The sequence below is a fragment of the Microchirus variegatus genome (assembly GCF_963457635.1).
Source record: "Microchirus variegatus genome assembly, chromosome: 17".
In the NCBI taxonomy this organism is placed as follows: Eukaryota; Metazoa; Chordata; class Actinopteri; order Pleuronectiformes; family Soleidae; genus Microchirus; species Microchirus variegatus.
Genome location: NC_139818.1, coordinates 2,266,207 through 2,284,662, shown reverse-complemented (window position 1 = coordinate 2,284,662; position 18,456 = coordinate 2,266,207). Strand labels below are relative to the sequence as shown.

The 18,456-nt window shown below is 44.6% G+C and overlaps 2 protein-coding genes across 2 annotated transcripts in view; both read left to right on the top strand.

Annotated features, from left to right (window-relative positions):
• Positions 1-73: 73 nt before the first annotated feature.
• Positions 74-8,816, top strand: LOC310939469 (uncharacterized protein; the record flags this gene model as incomplete). Its single annotated transcript, XM_083904235.1, has 4 exons — positions 74-87; positions 393-4,872; positions 6,185-6,381; positions 8,687-8,816. The coding sequence occupies 4 exons, from the start codon at positions 74-76 to the stop codon at positions 8,814-8,816; spliced, it is 4,821 nt and encodes a 1,606-aa protein (XP_083760361.1).
• A 1,258-nt stretch (positions 8,817-10,074) lies between these two features.
• The window catches only part of vcana (versican a), a gene marked incomplete at its 5' end in the record, with an annotated part of 15,849 nt that continues 7,467 nt past the window's right edge, over positions 10,075-18,456 (top strand). Inside the window, 8 exons of the mRNA XM_083904233.1 lie at positions 10,075-11,623; positions 12,227-14,485; positions 14,570-14,677; positions 15,257-15,370; positions 16,153-16,311; positions 16,424-16,506; positions 18,112-18,256; positions 18,349-18,456. The exon at positions 18,349-18,456 is cut by the window's right edge and continues 75 nt beyond it. Of these exons, the coding sequence (XP_083760359.1) occupies positions 10,075-11,623; positions 12,227-14,485; positions 14,570-14,677; positions 15,257-15,370; positions 16,153-16,311; positions 16,424-16,506; positions 18,112-18,256; positions 18,349-18,456 (4,525 nt within the window). The remainder of the gene's footprint in view (positions 11,624-12,226; positions 14,486-14,569; positions 14,678-15,256; positions 15,371-16,152; positions 16,312-16,423; positions 16,507-18,111; positions 18,257-18,348) is intronic.

The window sequence follows — 18,456 nt, the reverse complement described above, 5'->3', positions numbered from 1 at the left end:
AGAAGTTCAGTAACTTTGACTCAAAGTCCACCTCCTTTCATATCATCAACCATTCAGGGTATTGATGATGAAGATGGTATCAGTGAGGTAACGATGGTTGAGTCCAGTCCAGCCATCATAGCATCAACAATAAAATCTGAAACAGCATCCTTCCTCATTTCAACCGATACAGAAGGTTCTGCAGAAGACACTACTGACTTTACTAAAGACTCAGTCTTCACTACAACAGTTTTCCCTTCAAAGTTGAGTTCACAGTCACCATCAGTTACTGCATTAGATGAATCCAAAACAAGTGCTTCTTCCTCAGCCACTGTTACAGTTGCTTCATCACTTTACAGTACTGACCAGCCAACTTCGGTGTCATCTAAAACTCAAAAGACTGTTACCACTAGTGCGACAAAGGAGGATTCAGTGACATCTGAAAAGAGTTCTGCCTCCCCAACAACTGATGAAGAAAGCTCAAGCGAACACACGACTGAGGCATCAATCAAAGTCACTGCATCTCCTTCTGTTTCATCACTGTTCAGCACAGAGAAGCCAACATCACTGCCAGATCAGACTGATGATACTTCTTCCCCCACGTCAGTACATGAAGAAGGATCAGGTGGCCAAACTCCAGACATGTTCACTTCATCCTCCTTTGTCCCAGAAACATCTTCATCCTTATTCAGCACTGTGTCCCCAACAGAACAAACACCTGGAACCAAAGAAAGTCATGGGACAGATCAGACGACAATACCATCACCTTCAGGAGAACCACCAGTTTCTGCAGTCTCTGATGAGGTGCTAAGAAGTTCAGTAACTTTGACTCAAAGTCCACCCTCTTTCATATCATCTACCATTCTGGGTATAGATGATGAAGATGGTATCAGTGAGGTAACGATGGTTGAGTCCAGTCCATCCATCATAGTATCAACCATAACATCTGAAACAGCATCCTTCCTCATCACAAGCAATACAGAAGGTTCTGCAGAAGGCACTACTGACTTTACTGAAGACTCAGTCTTCACTACAACTGTTTTCCCTTCAAAGTTGAGTTCACAGTCACCATCAGTTACTGCATTAGATGAATCCACAACAAGTTCTTCCTCAGCCACTGTTACAGTTGCTTCATCACTTTGCAGTACTGACCAACCAACTTCGGTGTCATCTAGAACTCAAGAGACTGTTACCATGAGTCAGACAGAGGAAGATTCAGTGACATCTGAAAAGAGTTCTGCCTCCCCAACAACTGATGAAGAAAGCTCAAACGAACACACGACTGAGGCATCAATCAAAGTCACTGCATCTCCTTCTGTTTCATCACTGTTCAGCACAGAGAAGCCAACATCACTGCCAGATCAGACTGCTGATACTTCTTCCCCCACTTCAGTATATGAAGAAGGATCAGGTGGCCAAACTCCAGACATGTTCACTTCATCCTCCTTTGTCCCAGATACATCTTCATCCTTATTCAGCACTGTGTCCCCAACAGCACAAACACCTGGAACCAAAGAAAGTCTTGGGACAGATCAGACAACAATATCATCACCTTCAGGAGAACCACCAGTTTCTGCAGTCTCTGATGAGGTGCTAAGAAGTTCAGTAACTTTGACTCAAAGTCCACCTCCTTTCATATCATCAACCATTCAGGGTATTGATGATGAAGATGGTATCAGTGAGGTAACGATGGTTGAGTCCAGTCCAGCCATCATAGCATCAACAATAAAATCTGAAACAGCATCCTTCCTCATTTCAACCGATACAGAAGGTTCTGCAGAAGACACTACTGACTTTACTAAAGACTCAGTCTTCACTACAACAGTTTTCCCTTCAAAGTTGAGTTCACAGTCACCATCAGTTACTGCATTAGATGAATCCAAAACAAGTGCTTCTTCCTCAGCCACTGTTACAGTTGCTTCATCACTTTACAGTACTGACCAGCCAACTTCGGTGTCATCTAGAACTCAAAAGACTGTTACCACTAGTGCGACAAAGGAGGATTCAGTGACATCTGAAAAGAGTTCTGCCTCCACAACAACTGATGAAGAAAGCTCAAGCGAACACACGACTGAGGCATCAATCAAAGTCACTGCATCTCCTTCTGTTTCATCACTGTTCAGCACAGAGAAGCCAACATCACTGCCAGATCAGACTGATGATACTTCTTCCCCCACGTCAGTACATGAAGAAGGATCAGGTGGCCAAACTCCAGACATGTTCACTTCATCCTCCTTTGTCCCAGAAACATCTTCATCCTTATTCAGCACTGTGTCCCCAACAGAACAAACACCTGGAACCAAAGAAAGTCATGGGACAGATCAGACGACAATACCATCACCTTCAGGAGAACCACCAGTTTCTGCAGTCTCTGATGAGGTGCTAAGAAGTTCAGTAACTTTGACTCAAAGTCCACCCTCTTTCATATCATCTACCATTCTGGGTATAGATGATGAAGATGGTATCAGTGAGGTAACGATGGTTGAGTCCAGTCCAGCCATCATAGCATCAACAATAAAATCTGAAACGGCATCCTTCCTCATTTCAACCGATACAGAAGGTTCTGCAGAAGACACTACTGACTTTACTAAAGACTCAGTCTTCACTACAACTGTTTTCCCTTCAAAGTTGAGTTCACAGTCACCATCAGTTACTGCATTAGATGAATCCAAAACAAGTGCTTCTTCCTCAGCCACTGTTACAGTTGCTTCATCACTTTACAGTACTGACCAACCAACATCGGTGTCATCTAGAACTCAAGAGACTGTTACCATTAGTCAGACAGAGGAAGATTCAGTTACATCTGAAAAGAGTTCTGCCTCCACAACAACTGATGAAGAAAGCTCAAGCGAACACACGACTGAGGCATCAATCAAAGTCACTGCATCTCCTTCTGTTTCATCACTGTTCAGCACAGAGAAGCCAACATCACTGCCAGTTATGGACAAAGACAGTGCTGTCACAGATCAGACTGATGATACTTCTTCCCCCACTTCAGTACATGAAGAAGGATCAGGTGGCCAAACTCCAGACATGTTCACTTCATCCTCTGTTGTCCCAGAAACATCTTCATCCTTATTCAGCACTGTGTCCCCAACAGCACAAACACCTGGGACCAAAGAAAGTCTTGGAACAGATCAGACAACAATATCATCACCTTCAGGAGAACCACCAGTTTCTACAGTCTCTGATGAGGTGCTAAGAAGCTCAATAACAGTCACTACAAGTTTGCCGTCTTTCACATCATCAACCAGTCAGGGTATGGATGATGAAGATGGTGTTATTGAGGTAACGATGGTTGAGTCCAGTCCATCCATCATAGTATCAACCATAACATCTGAAACAGCATCCTTCCTCATCACAAGCGATACAGAAGGTTCTGCAGAAGGCACTACTGACTTTACTGAAGACTCAGTCTTCACTACAACTGTTTTCCCTTCAAAGTTGAGTTCACAGTCACCATCAGTTACTGCATTAGATGAATCCAAAACAAGTGCTTCTTCCTCAGCCACTGTTACAGTTGCTTCATCACTTTACAGTACTGACAAACCAACTTCGGTGTCATCTAGAACTCAAAAGACTGTTACCACTAGTGCGACAAAGGAGGATTCAGTGACATCTGAAAAGAGTTCTGCCTCCCCAACAACTGATGAAGAAAGCTCAAGCGAACACACGACTGATGCATCAATCAAAGTCACTGCATCTCCTTCTGTTTCATCACTGTTCAGCACAGAGAAGCCAACATCACTGCCAGATCAGACTGATGATACTTCTTCCCCCACTTCAGTATATGAAGAAGGATCAGGTGGCCAAACTCCAGACATGTTCACTTCATCCTCCTTTGTCCCAGAAACATCTTCATCCTTATTCAGCACTGTGTCCCCAACAGCACAAACACCTGGAACCAAAGAAAGTCATGGGACAGATCAGACGACAATACCATCACCTTCAGGAGAACCACCAGTTTCTGCAGTCTCTGATGAGGTGCTAAGAAGTTCAGTAACTTTGACTCAAAGTCCACCCTCTTTCATATCATCTACCATTCTGGGTATAGATGATGAAGATGGTATCAGTGAGGTAACGATGGTTGAGTCCAGTCCAGCCATCATAGCATCAACAATAAAATCTGAAACAGCATCCTTCCTCATTTCAACCGATACAGAAGGTTCTGCAGAAGGCACTACTGACTTTACTAAAGACTCAGTCTTCACTACAACTGTTTTCCCTTCAAAGTTGAGTTCACAGTCACCATCAGTTACTGCATTAGATGAATCCAAAACAAGTGCTTCTTCCTCAGCCACTGTTACAGTTGCTTCATCACTTTACAGTACTGACCAACCAACATCGGTGTCATCTAGAACTCAAGAGACTATTACCACTAGTGTGACAAAGGAAGATTCAGTGACACCTGAAAAGAGTTCTGCCACCTCAACAACTGATGAAGAAAGTTCATCTAAACAGACGACTGATGCATCAATCAAAGTCACTGCATCTCCTTCTGTTTCATCACTGTTCAGCACAGAGAAGCCAACATCACTGCCAGTGATGGACAAAGACAGTGCTGTCACAGATCAGACTGATGATACTTCTTCCCCCACTTCAGTACATGAAGAAGGATCAGGTGGCCAAACTCCAGACATGTTCACTTCATCCTCTGTTGTCCCAGAAACATCTTCATCCTTATTCAGCACTGTGTCCCCAACAGCACAAACACCTGGAACCAAAGAAAGTCTTGGAACAGATCAGACAACAATATCATCACCTTCAGGAGAACCACCAGTTTCTACAGTCTCTGATGAGGTGCTAAGAAGCTCAATAACAGTCACTACAAGTTTGCCGTCTTTCACATCATCAACCAGTCAGGGTATGGATGATGAAGATGGTGTTATTGAGGTAACGATGGTTGAGTCCAGTCCATCCATCATAGTATCAACCATAAAATCTGAAACAGCATCCTTCCTCATCACAAGCAATACAGAAGGTTCTGCAGAAGGCACTACTGACTTTACTGAAGACTCAGTCTTCACTACAACTGTTTTCCCTTCAAAGTTGAGTTCACAGTCACCATCAGTTACTGCATTAGATGAATACACAACAAGTTCTTCCTCAGCCACTGTTACAGTTGCTTCATCACTTTACAGTACTGATCAACCAATTTCGGTGTCATCTAGAACTCAAGAGACTGTTACAATGAGTCAGACAAAGGAAGATTCAGTGACATCTGAAAAGAGTTCTGCCTCCCCAACAACTGATGAAGAAAGCTCAAGCGAACACACGACTGAGGCATCAATCAAAGTCACTGCATCTCCTTCTGTTTCATCACTGTTCAGCACAGAGAAGCCAACATCACTGCCAGATCAGACTGATGATACTTCTTCCCCCACTTCAGTATATGAAGAAGGATCAGGTGGCCAAACTCCAGACATGTTCACTTCATCCTCCTCTGTCCCAGATACATCTTCATCCTTATTCAGCACTGTGTCCCCAACAGCACAAACACCTGGAACCAAAGAAAGTCTTGGGACAGATCAGACGACAATACCATCACCTTCAGGAGAACCACCAGTTTCTACAGTCTCTGATGAGGTGCTAAGAAGTTCAGTAACTTTGACTCAAAGTCCACCTTCTTTCATATCATCAACCATTCAGGGTATTGATGATGAAGATGGTATCAGTGAGGTTACGATGGTTGAGTCCAGTCCAGCCATCATAGCATCAACAAAAAAATCTGAAACAGCATCCTTCCTCATTTCAACATATACAGAAGGTTCTGCAGAAGGCACTACTGACTTTACTAAAGACTCAGTCTTCACTACAACTGTTTTCCCTTCAAAGTTGAGTTCACAGTCACCATCAGTTACTGCATTAGATGAATCCAAAACAAGTGCTTCTTCCTCAGCCACTGTTACAGTTGCTTCATCACTTTACAGTACTGACCAACCAACATCGGTGTCATCTAGAACTCAAGAGACTGTTACCACTAGTGCGACAAAGGAAGATTCAGTGACACCTGAAAAGAGTTCTGCCTCCACAACAACTGATGAAGAAAGTTCATCTAAACAGACGACTGATGCATCAATCAAAGTCACTGCATCTCCTTCTGTTTCATCACTGTTCAGCACAGAGAAGCCAACATCACTGCCAGTTAGAGACCAAGACAGTGCTGTCACAGATCAGACTGATGATACTTCTTCCCCCACTTCAGTACATGAAGAAGGATCAGGTGGCCAAACTCCAGACATGTTCACTTCATCCTCTGTTGTCCCAGAAACATCTTCATCCTTATTCAGCACTGTGTCCCCAACAGCACAAACACCTGGAACCAAAGAAAGTCTTGGAACAGATCAGACAACAATATCATCACCTTCAGGAGAACCACCAGTTTCTACAGTCTCTGATGAGGTGCTAAGAAGCTCAATAACAGTCACTCCAAGTTTGCAATCTTTCACATCATCAACCAGTCAGGGTATGGATGATGAAGATGGTGTTATTGAGGTAACGATGGTTGAGTCCAGTCCATCCATCATAGTATCAACCATAACATCTGAAACAGCATCCTTTCTCATCACAAGCGATACAGAAGGTTCTGCAGAAGACACTACTGACTTTACTAAAGACTCAGTCTTCACTACAACTGTTTTCCCTTCAAAGTTGAGTTCACAGTCACCATCAGTTACTGCATTAGATGAATCCAAAACAAGTTCTTCTTCCTCAGCCAATGTTACAGTTGCTTCATCACTTTACAGTACTGACAAACCAACTTCAGTGTCATCTAAAACACAAGAGACTGTTACCATGAGTCAGACAGAGGAAGATTCAGTGAAATCTGAAAAGATTTCTCCCTCCACAACAACTGATGAAGAAAGTTCATCTGAACAGACGGCTGATGCATCAATCAAAGTCACTTCATCTCCTTCTGTTTCATCACTGTTCAGCACAGAGAAGCCAACATCACTGCCAGTTATGGACCAAGACAGTGCTGTCACAGATCAGACTAATGAAACTTCTTCCCCCACTTCAGTAAATGCAGAAGGATCAGGTGGCCAAACTCCAGACATGTTCACTTCATCCTCCTTTGTCCCAGAAACATCTTCATCCTTATTCAGCACTGTGTCCCCAACAGCACAAACACCTGGAACCAAAGAAAGTCTTGGAACAGATCAGACAACAATATCATCACCTTCAGGAGAACCACCAGTTTCTAGAGTCTCTGATGAGGTGCTGAGAAGCTCAATAACAGTCACTCCAAGTTTGCCATCTTTCACATCATCAACCAGTCAGGGTATGGATGATGAAGATGGTGTTATTGAGGTAACGATGGTTGAGTCCAGTCCATCCATCATAGTATCAACCCTAACATCTGAAACAGCATCCTTTCTCATCACAAGCGATACAGAAGGTTCTGCAGAAGACACTACTGACTTTACTAAAGACTCAGTCTTCACTGCAACTGTTTTCCCTTCAAAGTTGAGTTCACAGTCACCATCAGTTACTGCATTAGATGAATCCAAAACAAGTGATTCTTCCTCAGCCACTGTAACAGTTTCTACATCACTTTACAGTACTGACAAACCAACGTCATTGTCATCTAAAACACAAGAGACTGTTACCATGAGTCAGACAGCGGAAGATTCAGTAACTCCAGAGAAAAGTTTGGCTATCACAACAACTGATGAAGAAAGTTCAAGTGAACAGACGACTGATGCATCAATCAAAGTCACTGCATCTCCTTCTGTTTCCTCACTGTTCAGCACAGAGAAGCCAACATTACTGCCAGTTATGGACCAAGACAGTGCTGTCACAGATCAGACTGATGATACGTTAGTACATGAAGAAGGATTAGGTGGCCAAACTCCAGACATGTTCACTTCATCCTCTGTTGTCCCAGAAACATCTTCATCCTTATTCAGCACTGTGTCCCCAACAGCACAAACACCTGGAACCAAAGAAAGTCTTGGAACAGATCAGACAACAATACCATCACCTTCAGGAGAACTACCACTTTCTGCCATCTCTGATGAGGTGCTAAGAAGCCCAATAACATGGACTCCAAGTTTGCCTTCTGTCATTTCATCTACCATTCTGGGTATTGATGAGGATGAAGATGGTATCAGTGATGTAACGATGCTTGAGTCGAGTCCAGCCATCATAGCATCAAAAATAACATCTGAAACAGCATCCTTCCTCATTTCAACATATACAGAAGGTTCTGCAGAAGGCACTACTGACTTTACTAAAGATTCAGTCTTCACTACAACTGTTTTCCCTTCAAAGTTGAGTTCACAGTCATCATCAGTTACTGCATTAGATGAATCCAAAACAAGTTCTTCTTCCTCGGCCACTGTTACAGTTTCTTCATCACTTTACAGTACTGACAAACCAACTTCAGTGTCATCTAAAACACAAGAGACTGTTACCATGAGTCAGACAGAGGAAGATTCAGTGACATCTGAAAAGATTTTTGCCTCCACAACAACTGATGAAGAAAGTTCATCTGAACAGACGGCTGATGCATCAATCAAAGTCACTTCATCCCCTTCTGTTTCATCACTGTTCAGCACAGAGAAGCCAACATCACTGCCAGTTATGGACCAAGACAGTGCTGTCACAGATCAGACTGATGAAACTTCTTCCCCCACTTCAGTACATGAAGAAGGATCAGGTGGCCAAACTCCAGACATGTTCACTTCATCCTCCTTTGTCTCAGATACATCTTCATCCTTATTCAGCACTGTGTCCCCAACAGCACAAACACCTGGAACCAGAGAAAGTCTTGGAACAGATCAGACAACAATACCATCACCTTCAGGAGAACCACCAGTTTCTACAGTCTCTGACGAGGTGCTAAGAAGCTCAATAACAGTGACTCCAAGTTTGCCTTCTGTCATGTCATCTACCATTCTGGGTATTGATGATGAAGATGGTATCAGTGAGGTTACAATGGTTGAGTCTCGTCCTCCCTTCATAGCATCAACCATAACATCTAAAACAGCATCCTTCCTCATCACAACAGATACAGAAGGTTCTGCAGAAGGCACTACTGACTTTACTAAAGACTCAGTCTTCACTACAACTGTTTTCCCTTCAAAGTTGAGTTCACAGTCACCATCAGTTACTGCATTAGATGAATCCAAAACAATTTCTTCCTCAGCCACTGTTACAGTTGCTTCATCACTTTACAGTACTGATCAACCAACTTCATTGTCATCTAAAACACAAGAGACTGTTACCATGAGTCAGACAGAGGAAGATTCAGTGATCCCAACAACCGATGAAGAAAGTTCATCTGAACAGACGACTGATGCGTCAATCAAAGTCACTGCATCTCCTTCTGTTTCATCACTGTTCAGCACAGAGAAGCCAACATCACTGCCAGTTAGTGACCAAGACAGTGCTGTCACAGATCAGACTGATGAAACGTCAGTACATGAAGAAGGATCAGGTGGCCAAACTCCAGAAATGTTCACTTCATCCTCCTTTGTCCCAGATACATCTTCTTCCTTATTCAGCACTGTGTCCCCAACAGCACAAACACCTTCACAAGAACCAACTTCATTGTCATCTAAAACACAAGAGACTGTTACCATGAGTCAGACTGAGGAAGATTCAGTGACATCTGAAAAGAGTTCTGCCTCCACAACAACTGATGTAGAAACCTCAAGTCACCAGACGACTGATGCATCAATCAAAGTCACTGCATCTCCTTCTGTTTCATCACTGTTCAGCACAGAGAAGCCAACATCATTATCTGGATCTGAAGAAAATAGTGGTCGAGAGTATACCACTGCCTCAATGATTCCCTCTACATTTGGAACCTCTCAACCCTTGGCAATCCCCAGTGTCAACTTTATGGAAACATCTACTTACATTGACATGGAGGCCTCTGGTACAGAAGATATGGAGTCAAGTACTGATGGTTCCGGTGAAGATTTACCAACTGAAACCACCGCACAACCCCAGGATGGATTTAGAATAGTAACAGATGAGGCTGAAAAAGATGAACCTGAGAGTACATCTGATATCTTAAGTACTGGCTCCTCAGATTTCTCAAGCACACGTGTTATTGAAGGATTGTCATCAACCCAATCTCCACACATGACGAGCACTGATATTTACATCACTAAGGAGACTTTTACGGAGGATAAGACTTCAAGTGACGGCTTATTTGATGTTTCTACTACTTTTGCACCAGTTACAAGTGAAGTTGCTGCCACAGACCAAATGAAAAATGCATCAACTGACGATGCCAGTACACAGGCACCTACTGGTACTCTGGCTTCTTCTCTTTATAGCACAGAAAAGACTACGCCAATGTTTATAGAAATCCACACCTCAACAGCTCTGAGCAGTTCAGCTGATGTATTCTCTGAGACATCTTCAGAGTTACCATCAGCTGTTTACAACACAGGGATACCAGATACTGAAACGAGTGCAGCATCTCCATCGTTCAGCGTAGAGACACCTTTAACATCTGTCACAGAGAAGCCAAATATCACTGTCATACCTGCCCAGCCAACCGACACATTACTCACCACTGTTAAATCAACAACTTTGACAGACCAGGAGGCGTCTGGTGACCAAACCACTGAGATGTTCACTTCAAAGAGTGTTACGTTTGGTGAAGCAACAGGTGAAACTGAAATCTTTATTTCAGTCACACCAGACTTTCATGAACAGGTTTCCTCACAGGTGTCTGAAATCACTTCTGGTACCTTCACCGTGTCTGAAACAACTCAGCCACCTGCATCAAGCACTGGGAAGGATGGAGTTACTGTCGGTGAACATGTAACACAGAAGTCGTTTACATCTATGTCCTCTCATACAACTGAAGCCTCAGTGAGTGATAACTCTACATTTGACTTCACCACACTTAGCTCTAGCAGTGAAAACAATCAAGATGAACTCCCTTCAATGTCCACCCCGATTCCCTCCATTATATATCAGAGCATCACAGACCAGCAGGTCGTGATAATTACTCCCAGTAGCAGAAAACCCAAGAATGACCTAACTGAACAAACCCCTACCATGGTCTTGCATATGTCTAAACCATCGGCCAGCACGACCGTCATATTCAGAGAGGATGCCAAGGATGAAGATGAGCTGTTCTCTGCAGTTACAGATGGTGTGAGCGAAGGCAACACCATTCCCGAGCTCGTCACCAAAGATGAAACGATCATCGATGCAGATACTATCTCCATGGTGCCCTCTCAAGATCACCCCACCATCCAGACGGAAGAAGCTGGAGGCATCACAGCGATTACGATGACGCAAACACTGGAGCGAACGGTAGAACCAGAGGGTTCAGGAAGTGATAGTCCCACCTTTTTCACCACTTCACCTACAACAACATTCACAGAAGATTCACAGTCTACTTCAAATACATCAGCTGTGGAACCCGTTTCTTCTATTGAGACATCGAGTGAAGAGATGGTCACATCGTCACTGCATGCTCTCTCAGTTACCATGGTGTCCACAAAGTCAGGCTTTGAGGAAGCAAATGATTTAACTACTCCAGATACAGTTTTCCCCAGCGAGGCTCATACCAAATCACTGTCAGAGCAGATCACAGAAAATGCCAAGGATTCATCTTCATCCTTATTCAGCACTGTGTCCCCAACAGCACAAACACCTGGAACCAAAGAAAGTCATGGGACAGATCAGACGACAATACCATCACCTTCAGGAGAACCACCAGTTTCTACAGTCTCTGATGAGGTGCTAAGAAGTTCAGTAACTTTGACTCAAAGTCCACCTTCTGTCATATCGTCAACAATAAAATCTGAAACAGCATCCTTCCTCATGACAACAGACACAGATAGTTCTGCAGAAGGCACTGCTGACTTTACTACAAACTCAGTCTTCACTACAACTGTTTTCCCTTCAAAGTTGAGTTCACAGTCACCATCAGTTACTGCATTAGATGAATCCAAAACAAGTTCTTCCTCAGCCACTGTTACAGTTGCTTCATCACTTTACAGTACTGACAAACCAACTTCATTGTCATCTAAAACACAAGAGCCTGTAACCACTAGTGCAGAAGATTCAGTGACATCTGAAAAGAGTTCTGCCTCCACAACAACTGATGAAAAAAGCTTAAGTGAACAGATGACTGATGCATCAATCAAAGTCACTGCATCTCCTTCTGTTTCATCACTGTTCAGCACAGAGAAGCCAACATCACTGCCAGTTAGAGACCAAGACAGTGCTGTCACAGATCAGACTGATGATACTTCTTCCCCCACTTCAGTACATGAAGAAGGATTAGGTGGCCAAACTCCAGACATGTTCACTTCATCCTCTGTTGTCCCAGATACATCATCATCTAAAACTAACTTTGTCACAGCCTCAACACCAGGTGAAACCGGAGGCTCAGTCACACCATCTTCCAGTGAGAAGTTTGTCGTCCGAACAGGTGAAACAGAACAAGCCACGCCCACATCCACAGCTATAAAAGCCACACATACTGACACAACGGATAAAAGTTCCTCCTTTTCTGCTGTTACACCTGTGTCAATTGAACCTAGAACGGTTAAAACATCCAGTGAAGAATCTGATGATAATTCCACGGGTTCTGATCACTCTGAGGAAGGCTCTGGGATGTCTACATCCTGGACTAAGTTAGCTGTTACTGTGAGTGAATCAGCAGTATCTGAAAAACAAGTCACATCCACAGTGTCCTCACTGTTCAGCACTGAGAAAGCCACCGTTGCACCTGACTCGGTAGATATGGATGCAACTCTCCAGACTGGTGTAACGGCCTCTTCGCTGGAAGATAAAGCTTCTCAACAACCAAGCCAAGCTCCTTTTACTAAAGAAATGACAACTGATCATCAAGGGAGCTCAGGTGAAGACAGTGAAGTCCAGGGAACTTCAACTTCTGATGAAATAGTAGGTTCAACGGGGCCTTTTGAGGCTACATCTATAACTCCAGAATCTAAACCTGAAAAGTCTACAAAACCTGAAGAAGAAACAGCCGTTGTTGAGTCAAGCTCAGCAAATCCATCAGAGAGTTCAAGTGAACAAGCTCAAAATACTATCTCCTCTACTGTCTCGTCACTGGTCAGCCCTGAGGCTCCATTGGTGGCCTCCATATTGGATTCCACCGATAAAGACACTCCATCGTCTGAGAATGAGGACATCTCTGTATCACCAGGAACACGTGTTAATCCAGAGGATGGTTCAAGTGACGAGACATCGACTGTCTTTGATTCTGACTCCGTCGCTCCATCCCAGTCTGGTACAGTTAAGATCGATAGCATCGCCCCAACTGATCAGCGAGCCCCTGACTCTACATATGAACCAACCACAGACGTGAACTCAGCTAAGACCTTATTCAGCGAACCATACACGACACGGCGCCCTGCTGAGACCAGCGCCAACAAGTCAACAGTGACGCCAACATCTCTTGAGTCAGGATCAACGAGCTCTGAACGTGAAGACGCTGAAGGTTCAGACCAAACGATCATGAATCTACACACTGCTGTAACACAGGCTGCTGAAATGTCTGCAAGCCCACAGAGTAAAACAGCAGTTACCCCAATCCCAGCTGACCAAAGTCCAGATGTCCCTTCCACATTAGCACCATCACAGCCTGATGTTATGGTCCAATTTGCTACGACAGTTCCCTCGGTACGACGCCTAACAACTCCGCAGGAATCGTTTGAACAAGTGAAGTCGGAGATCACGCTAACCCACCGTCCTGACGCTGATCTTTCCTCTCACCATGTGTCGCTGACCACAACAACTCACCCCATTTTTGAAAGTCGCGAAACAATCCAGACGACAACAACTCTGCCTGTTGTTTCTTCTGTGGCTGAAGCTGTGTCCTCCTCCCTTGAAGACAGCATAGTTAAACCGACTCTAGAGGTTTCATCAGTTAGCACTACTGAAAGTAATCCAGAAGAAGAGGCCACTCGGTCGTCTATAGTCGCAGGAGCTATTGCTGCCTTGCCTTCTTCATCAACTCCCGTGAGTGCATCATCTTCCTCCAGTTCTGAGAGCAGCTCAGAAGAAAACATGGCCACAGAAAGCACGAGTAATGAGTTTGGTAACAACACTGCTGAGCTTCCATCAGCCCCGTCTAAATCACCACATGTCCTTGGCACTGGGAGCGAAAGTGTCTCTGTGAAGCCTGACAGTGTTTCTGCTGAGATGATGACAGATAAACCACAGATTGACAGTACAGAGTCGATCAAGACTGTATTCAAGGTCGATTCTACCACAGATCCTAAGGTGGAGAACATCACCGGGGACAGAATTGAAGGACAGTTCTCGGCTTACACTGAAACGCCCACAAGAACCGTGGACGGTGAACAGTCACCATCGGTTCCATCTGTGGCTTCCTCCCCGTCATATTTTTACGGTGACGACCTGGACATCGACTTAACTGCACCTCCGTCGTTTGTTGAGGTTAAACCTCCAATAAGAGCGGAGGAAGTCACCGTAACGCCAGACGCAGGATTCGATTTGGGACACACTGTTGTCGGCGAACCTGTCGAAATTGCAGGTATGTGTTTTTCAAACAGCCTGAATTTGTAATTCAAGAAGAAATGTTTACTGAACTCCACACACACTCTTCTTCTCCAAACAGCAACATGTACAGAAGACCTTTGCCTGAACGGGGGAACTTGCCACAAGAGCGGTGTTCTCCTCACATGCAGCTGTGCTCATGGATACGGCGGCGCTCGCTGTGACACAGGTGAGGAAAACACGATGATAACGCAATATCGCTCTGCGTTAGCTAGCTAAAGCGTAAGTTTTAAAGGTGAAGTAAGTAGTTTATAGTGACATCTAGAGGAGAGGCTGAAATTTACAACAACGAACTGCTCCTCTGCTCACCCCCTCCCTTCCCTGAGCGCTACGGTATCCTCAGCCGGTCAAATGTCGTCCTTGTGGTCTTTCTCTGTGTCAGCAGATGAGGTTCTAGTATTTATTCAGATGTATAAGTGTAGTCTTTTGTATATCTTATCTGCTCCGTCAGTGGAGGCGGGACTTCCGTTACAAGTAAAGCGACGCTTGATTTGTTCTCTCGCGTTTGTCCTTACAGGCTCCCGTAGAAACATGGCGTCTCGCTGCTAACAGTGGCTATGCAACAGCGGCCCGCGACCGTGTTATTTTACATGACTTTTTGAAACACTACGAAAATGAAACAAAAACTATTATACAGCGACGAGACAATGCAGGAGCACATAATATGTATAAAAAAGTGGATTTTGGGTTCATATAAACCCATAAATACTACGCAGTGTCCCTTTAATGACGTCCATCTGTTCTGCAGATATTGACGAGTGCCAGTCAAACCCTTGCCGCAATGGAGGCACATGTGTCGACGGGCTGGCTTGCTTCACCTGCGTCTGCCTCCCGAGCTACTCCGGCCTGTTTTGTGAGGAGGGTAAGTTTGTGATTATTGCTGATTGACAATGTGCGGTGCACGTGGTGGAGTAGCGGTTAGCACTGTTGCTTTACAGCAGAAAGACCCAGGGTTATCTCTGGGTACTCTCCATCTTTTTTCTACCAATAATTTTAGTTTCAGTTGAAACATTCTCTACTTGGATCTCGTTGTAAGGTCGTATTCAGAGATACTCTATGCCTCAGGTATGCAGCGCTGAGTCACTTCTTCATTATTTACATCCATACTTTGGTTTTCCCAGTCGTTCCCCCACTTTCATCCCGAGCGTGTTGAACTCAGGGCATCATCTGCCTTGGCCCTGACTTCTCGGTGTCTACACCCTAAATGTTGTCAGTATCACTCATGAGTGAATCACACCCAGTCTGTGTACACAGGCACAGCTGCTGTCTTACAACACTGTGCCAGAGGAAAAGGACAAAATGTAATTTGAAGATGAATCAGGCAGAGAAGAATTCTTCCTCTGGTTTTATCTTGTTTTGTTGTTGTTGTTTTGTCTGAGGTTAGATTGAGGTGGAAAGTTGGCCAATACAACATAATATGGCTCAGACCGCATTCATTTACTGCCTCCTTTATTACTTCCTTGCCTGTCAGTGCTGGTGTTAGAAACTATAGAAACTAATCCGTCCTCATGCTTATCTTTTATCTTAATTAGAGACAATTGAGCGTCTGATAACATCAGACCTGTGGGGCTGGTATTCTCAGGTTAGAAGATGGTAAATTAGATGGACGCAGCTAAAAGTTTATCCTGTTCCGTTCTCCCTCAGATACAGAAGTGTGTGAATATGGCTGGCATAAGTTCCAGGGCCACTGCTACAAGTACTTCCCCCACAGGAGGAACTGGGACACCGCAGAGAGAGAGTGTCGCATGCACGGCGCTCACCTCACCAGCATCGTCTCTCACGAGGAGCAGCAGTACGTCAACCGTAAGTCAAAGGTCACAGTCGGAGATAAGTGAAAAGTTCTGCGTTTCACCTTCTGTAACCGAGGAGAGTCTAAAAGGAGAAATCTAATCTGTGTCTCACTCTCTTGGACAAGGTCTTGGACAGGATTACCAGTGGCTTGGCCTGAACGATAAGATGTTTGACAGCGACTTCCGCTGGACCGATGGCAGCACCGTGGTAAGAGAAGAACTCCTTTCTCACTTCTTATTTTTGCCTTCACAAACACTGGCACAGGAACAGTGTAGGCAGTCAGAGAAGTATAATGTGGCCTTAAATGTGATATAGAACATGCCGTGAAGGCAACATTAGATGTTTTCATTCACCGTGAACCCAGAAACAAGAAAACAAGCAGCACTCGACATGACCCCGCGCCCCTTAAAGACAGGAAAGTGGCTAATTACTATGTGCACTGGTGTTGTACAGACTGATGTCCTCACTTCAAAGTTAATCCTCTAGGACCAGAGATAGGGGAAGCATGGAAGACAGCCTGGGGGGGTGGGGGGGGGGTTCAAAGATAAGCACAGACCGCCTATGAAGGTCCTTGCTCAGCTGAGAGATTGAGGGGTGATCGGGGGGGGGGGGGGGGGGGGGGGTGTGAGCAGGGGTGTATGCAGGAGTTTGGCAGGCGTAGACAGGTATGGACCCCCTCTGACCCCCCGCTCACATTAGGGGGCCCAGAGGGGGGCCATGAGACAGGAAGACACAGATGGACAACACCTGTGCTCAGCCTCACAAAGAGAAACAAACTGGGACAGCAGCAGCAGCACAGGGGGGTCTTAGTGGGTGATCACCTCCAGAGGACTTCACTGCAATACTGAGTAAATGTTGTTGAGACTACATTTTAAAAAAGGTGTTAAGTATTTAAAATGTCAGAGTTTATCCTTTATATTTTTGTTGTGTCTAATTAATTAATTAATTGATAGATTATTAACTACAGAAGGCTCCAGGTTAAAGTGTGTTTTAAAGTTTGATTATTTTGATGAGGATGTCGACCTGCTGGGCTATTTGTTGTGAAGTAATCAGAGCAGGAAGTCAGTGTGTGTGTGTATTTGTGTGTGTGTGTGTTTGTTTGCTAACCATAATGACAGGGTGGCTGAGCCTCAGGGGATGATTGGAAGAATGTGTGTGTGTGTGTGGGGGGGGGGTCACAGCTTTGAAGAAACTGTTTGAACTTTGAACATTTCGCTGAGAGACGACAGGTAGCACCAATTCCAACACTACAGCTGTGTGTGTGTGTGTGTGTGTGTGTGTGTGTGTGTGTGTGTGTGTGTGTGTGTGTGTGTGTGTGTGTGTGTGTGTGTGTGTGTGTGTGTGTGTGTGTGTGTGTGTGTGTGTGTGTGTGTGTGTGTGTGCGTGCGCACGCTCTTGCACACTTGTACATGTGGAATTCTGTGCCTGAGGAGTAATTCATGCAGACGGTGAAGACGTGACATCGTGACACCGTCGCGTTTGTCTGTTATCACGAGAACACACGTAACACGGATGCTGCTCCTCGTGACAGTAGAGTGACTGTAACATCATCATCATCTGTCACATGTGTCTTATTTTGTGTGATTTGTGTCTCCTCAGGTCTACAGAGGAGTGATAGTGTCATTGCTTATCTTAGATAGATGCTGTTACTCCCTCTTGTGGCCATCAATAAAACAAAGATAGTGAAGGGACACAGCAAACACAGCTCTGTTTTATTTGGAATGAGATGAGAAAGAGTTGCACTGATTTGCGTGCACTTTAAAATAGATTTACACTAATCATCGCCTTTATTCTCTGCTGTCGTTATTTCAGCAATATGAAAACTGGAGGCCCAACCAGCCCGACAGCTTCTTCTCCTCGGGCGAGGACTGTGTGGTGATGATCTGGCACGAGGACGGACAGTGGAACGACGTTCCCTGCAACTATCACCTCACCTTCACCTGCAAGAAGGGCACAGGTAAACCACACGCTGCAGCACAAATCTTTACCCTTTTTTTATTTTCAAATTGACTTTACTGTTTTTTACAAACGCTGTCCCTGGCTCCTCAGTGGCCTGCAATCAGCCTCCTCTGGTGGAGAACGCACGAACCTTTGGTAAAAAACGCGAGCGCTACGAGATCAACACGCTGGTGAGGTACCAGTGTCGCTCAGGCTTCA